Genomic DNA, 6,042 nt, shown 5'->3' with positions numbered 1-6,042 from the left:
TCTGTATCTACTATTCGGGTCGAATATAATACTTTTACTTGTTAAATTTAATATTTAAATAGCGGTCAGTTTATGACCAATTTCAATGAAATTGGTCATAAACTGAGTCTGAGATTTTGAAAAACCGCACTATGTTATTTTAAAATTTGAAAATTTTAGTTTTCAAATCCACATAACTTGGTAACTGTTAGAGATAAGTAACACACAAGCAAGGACTTGTCTTTGAAATTGAACGATCCATAAAAGAAAATTGCAACCGTTTAATAATTTAGCATGAGGTCTGTATTTAAAGACCCAAATGCCACATCTTTCAAGGGGTCTTGCATACACCTCACTATGCCTACCAGCGATTTAGCTCATATGATCAGCGGTTTAGAAATGACTTATTTCCAAAAATAATTTGGTACTGCCCCACTGCACGATGTACCACGATTCAACAAATTTGGTGCAGGTAAGGTGCGATGCCTTGTCGATTTTGTTTTTTTCCACCCAACAGATAGAACATACAAATAATAATCAGGGCTATTCCATTTCTCACTTTCATCATTCAGCGTATTTTTGGAAGCATAATTGCATTAATATTATGTAATTTCCACAGAAAAAATTATATTTCAATTCAATAATTGAATAGATAATTTTCGTAATTGAAAACACAAAAAATAACAAAAATGTGTTTTCAATTACGTAAATTATCTATGCAATAATTTTTGTATTTAAATTTCAACCAATAACGAAAATTGCATATTCAATTGTCAAAATTATCAAATTCAAAACTCAAAATTCAATAGAAAATATCAGAAAATTTTGTTTTTGAGCACATGAATACTTAATTCAATTATAAAATAATTGAAACCAGTTCAATTTGTGATATATATTTGAATTGAAACGGTTTAAGAAATAGTTTTTGCTGTGTCCTTAGCATTTCAAATTATAAATGTTTACACGTGGTTTTATTAAACTTAATTATATAATTTTAGAAACTATATTTAATATAAATATTGTTGAAATTATACTGCTAAAAATACGGTGAATGGTGAAAGTGAGAACAGGAATAGCCCACAATAATTTGAACAATTCTTTTATTAACCAAAACTCTTAGTAGAGGAAATATCTGAAATGAAAGGAAATTATTCAAACCTATTGGAGGAATTAAATACTGTAAAATTGTCGGAAAAAAGGTATTGTATATTGATAACGAAATAAGTTTTATTGAAAATTGATTTATTGCAGAAAATTGGTTTATTGCAGTTTTAAGGAGAAGTACACAAATTTGGAAGAAAAGTATTTGGAATTAATAAAAAATAAAGAAAACGACCTAAAATCGATTAATGATTTAAATTTACGCATGGACAACCTCACAACACAGTAAATTATTTTAGTATCAAATTTTCCATCAGCATTTTAAAAAAATTGTTCTTTTCTAGATTATCTAGCATTCTAGCTAACGAAGCCTATAATAAGAAACCATTGTTTGATGTACGTGATGATCAGCTGCCAGAATTTAAAAAGGAACATTGCCAACCAGACTCAAAACCAATTGATTGCAAAGCAGCTACCAAGTGCTCTGAAAAGAGTGGTTATTACAAAATATATTTACCAAGAAATAAAGCAAAACAAATTATGGTATTTTGTGATATGGAAATTGCTGGTGGTAATTGGATGCACATTTTAAGACGCATTGATGGTTCGGAAAATTTTACACGTCCTTGGTCTGACTACGTAAATGGATTTGGCAAAGTAGAGGCTGAGTACTGGATAGGCTTAGATAATTCAAATGCTCTTACCAACAACAATGGTCGACAGATATTATATGTTCATTTAGAATATGATTTAGGAGTGTCTAGTTATGCTTTGTATGATAACTTTTTAGTAGGGGATGCCACTGAATTATACAAACTAAAATCTTTAGGCAGATATGAAGGCACTGCTGTAGATGGTATGTCGTATGTGTTGAATATGAAATTTAGCACCTTCAATTACGATCATGACGAATATAGTGGCAATTGTGCCGCTGAGTACAAAGGTGGATGGTGGTATAAGAAGTGTGGACATGCGTAAGTTGTTTGGTTTAATATTTTTATGAAACAACACTCACTATTAATGGTAAATACTTACATTCCAGAAAACCTACTAGTCAATATCAAAAAACCGAATCAGAAACTGGAATAAAGTGGCACGATGAACAATTGAAAAGACATCATTATAAAATTATGTATTTTATGATACGAAGTTTTTAAATGTTTAAGTTAAGTTTAAATAAAGTTTGTAAATATTACTGTAATTTATTAAACAAAATCTTATATAATAGTAAAAATGTATCGCTGATTTTTTTTCATTTCGAAATACAAACGAGCTACAAGCTTTACAAATTCTATTGCAACGATTCTCCAAAATTTGTAATTTTCCTCACATGTATGTACTGTTACTGGAATAAAATTCAGAAGTGCATAATTTCCAGGTTGTTACTAGCATTTAGTGTTGTATTACATGTGACGGCTATCATTCATTTCCAAATAGTTACAAGCCTTAACATTAAAGTGGATCGTATATTGGAGGTTTTTTCATTTTCAGGCTCCTAAGGACTAAAATTGTTCTCATTAACATCCGACAACGATTAGAGGTTGCATATATTAATTGATGTTTCGAGTTTTTCTGTAGTACCATTATTTTCCACATTAAATTAAAAATTAAGAGCCTAACCACAAAAGTAATTTTAAAGTTAATTTTTGTTAAAGTCGACTTTATTTTAAAATATTACTTTTGTGTTTGCAGTACCATAAGCAACATTTAAAAAAAAAAAAACATTCAAAACATTTTCCAAATCACACATTCCAGTAATTTTAAATATTTTTCACAGAATATTTCATGTATAATGAAATTTCAAAATATTTAGAAAACAAAAAGTACTTATTTCAAAAATCAGAAATTAAAATGTGTTTTTACATTTCAAATTAATTTGTATGTTATGTAAATAGTAGGGTATTCAATCGATTAACCGTCAATCGGTTAACCGATTAATTTTGGTCGGTCAACTGTTCGAATAATTCAAAATTGACGATTTTCAAATAACAAATAAACCAACTAATTTGTGTCGATTAACCGATTAACCGAAATTTTTTTTTTTTTTGCACTTTAACATATTTTTTTGTAATTCAAATACAAATGTCAAGGTAAACTTACATATTTTTCGAACATTCATATATGGGGCATTTCATGTCAAGTGAACCAACTTTTGAAATCGATGTCTTCCGATGTTGATCCCACTATGCGTCTTGGGGATCCCAAATAGGTCTTAAAGGTAAAGTACTAAGCTTTCTTTTGAGCAAAAAAAAAAATTTAAAAAAGGGCCCATATTGGAGAAACAAATCGATTTTGCAAAAAAATTTCAAAAATTGTATTTCTTGAGTTATAAAATATTTATTTTGATAGATATCCCACTCGCATCCCACTAAGGGACTAAAAATATCTTAAAGGAATGGACCTAAGCTTTTTTTTGACAAAAAAAAAATTTAAAAAAAACGGCCCATTTTAAAAAAAAATTCGTATTTGCAAAAAAAAAAGTCAAAAATTGTAAGTCTTGAGTTAGAAAATATTTATTTTGAAAGATATCCCACTCGCATCCCACTAAGCGACCAAAAGGGTCTTCAAAGATAATATCTAAGCTTTTTTTTGAGCTAAAAAAAAAATTAAAAAAGGGTCCAACAAGGTTTTTGATTTTGCAAAAAAAAAGTCAAGAATTGTATGTTTTGAGTTACAAAATATTTATTTTGAAAGATATCCCTTTCGCATGCCACTAAGCGACCAAATAGGTGTTCAAGGAAAATATCTAAGCTTTATTTTAAGAAAAAAAAGTGCCCATGTTAAAAAAAAGTCAAAAAAGTTTAAATTTTTTTTATTTTTTTTTTTAAATATTTTTTTTTCCAAAGATTGAAGAAAGAGCTATCTAAACTATTTGGAACACATTTTGCTAAGAACAATAGGTAATAAGTTACATGGATAAGAAAAAACACCTGTTTGACCAAAATGTCAAAATTTGACCCCTATAACTCAGAGAGTTCTCGACCGATCTTATTGAAAAATTGTGTCTGAGTTACTATCCAATAGAACTAACCTTGGTGCAAATTTCATCCCGATCGGAAGACATCGATTTCAAAAGTTGGTTCACTTGACATGAAATGCCTCATATATATAACAACTGATATATTTAATTTACATGTATTTGTTGAAGGAATATATGATAATATACCAAACTGGAGATATTACTGAAACGAGTATTTTATCAGAACTTATCGAAATTATTAAAAGATAAAAATCTAAAAAAATCCATGCTTAGAAATAACTAAAAATATCAGACATTGGATATTATATATCATGCTTTACTTTCGATTTCTCCAACATCTGCAATCAGCGAGAGAGTTTTTTCCAAGTCAAATTTAATTAAAACTAAAGGAAAACAAGTAAGAGTGCTATATTCGGCTGTGCCGAATCTTATATACCCTTCACCAAATTATACTTCAAAATTTTAAATATTTTTAGGAAAACAAAATTTAATTTTTTTTCCAGTTGTTTTTTGAATTTTTTGGAAAAAAAAATTTTTCGATTGTTATTTTAATTTTTTTTTTTTTAATTTAAAATTTTTTTTTTTTAAATTTAAAATTTTTTTTTTTTAAATTTGAATTTTTTTTTTTTTTTTTTAAATTTTAAAAAATTTTTTTTTTAAATTTAAAAATTTTTTTTTTGTTTTTTCAATTTTTTTTTTTTAAAAAAAAATTCGGGTTCAAATTTTTTTTCCCGATTTTGACCCATTGTAGGTCCAACTTACTATGGTCTTATATACATCGTTGCAAATGTCTTTGAAATATCTATCATTAGATATCCATATTAATGACTTTTTCCTTATACATTAGCCATTTGTGGACCGATTTTCTCGATTTCAAATAGCAAAATTCTCGAAAGCATGTCTGACAGAATTATTGAAGATTTGGATCCCGAAGATATCTGGGGTCTTCAGAAAACTGATTTCAACAGACAGACAGACAGACGGACAGACAGACAGACAGACAGACAGACAGACAGACAGACAGACAGACAGACAGACAGACAGACAGACAGACAGACAGACAGACAGACAGACAGACAGACAGACAGACAGACAGACAGACAGACAGACAGACAGACAGACAGACAGACAGACAGACAGACAGACAGACAGACAGACAGACAGACAGACAGACAGACAGACAGACAGACAGACAGACAGACAGACAGACAGACAGACAGACAGACAGACAGACAGACAGACAGACAGACAGACAGACAGACAGACAGACAGACAGACAGACAGACAGACAGACAGACAGACAGACAGACAGACAGACGGACATGGCTTAATCGACTCCGCTATCTATAAGGATCCAGAATATATATACTTTATAGGGTCGGAAATGAAAAATGTAGAAATTACAAACGGAATGACAAACTTATATATACCCTTCTCACGAAGGTGAAGGGTATAAAAATTATTTTTGGTTGAATTGTTATGTCTTTTGTTGTTTTTATAATAGATGTCGTGTAGTAGGGCAAAATTTAAAAAGAAGAAGACGAAAAGAAAGTTGGCAACGCGGGGAGGTAATCAATTTGACAGCTAGAAAATATAAACAAAAACAAAGAACTACACTACACTGCAAATGGCTGAAATGAAAAGAATATATTGGGAACCAAGAAGGTGGAGCCCGTGGCCGTCAGCAAAAGCAAAATCTGAATTTAAATTGAATATTTTTTTTTATTCATTTAATAACTTACAAATTTAAAACTAAACTTAAAATAAAACTTAAAACTAAATAAAGTTAAACTTAAAACTAAATAAAACAGAATCATAAAACTAAATCAGCCAACTCTGAGCCACGCCATCGCCAGCTCCATCCATCGTGGGACTACTTTGGCAGATCCGCACCATCAGTCCTGTGGTGCTCAGGTATTAAGGTTTTCGACCTAGTAAGTGTACCTCTTAACCGAACGACAGGACGAACAGAACCAGTCCTT

At 30.0% G+C, this 6,042-nt stretch overlaps 1 protein-coding gene across 1 annotated transcript; it reads left to right on the top strand.

Moving 5' to 3' along the window:
- The first annotated feature begins 1,116 nt into the window (after nucleotides 1-1,116).
- LOC135950393 (fibrinogen-like protein A) lies at nucleotides 1,117-2,237 on the top strand. The gene is made up of 4 exons (XM_065499940.1): nucleotides 1,117-1,178; nucleotides 1,231-1,365; nucleotides 1,425-2,054; nucleotides 2,123-2,237. The coding sequence occupies exons 1-4, from the start codon at nucleotides 1,117-1,119 to the stop codon at nucleotides 2,235-2,237; spliced, it is 942 nt and encodes a 313-aa protein (XP_065356012.1).
- Nucleotides 2,238-6,042: the final 3,805 nt, after the last annotated feature.

The sequence above is a fragment of the Calliphora vicina genome, chromosome 2, assembly GCF_958450345.1.
Source record: "Calliphora vicina chromosome 2, idCalVici1.1, whole genome shotgun sequence".
Taxonomy (NCBI): domain Eukaryota; kingdom Metazoa; phylum Arthropoda; class Insecta; order Diptera; family Calliphoridae; genus Calliphora; species Calliphora vicina.
The sequence above is the reverse complement of the archived record's forward strand: the minus strand, read 5'-3'. Positions and strand labels throughout refer to the sequence as shown.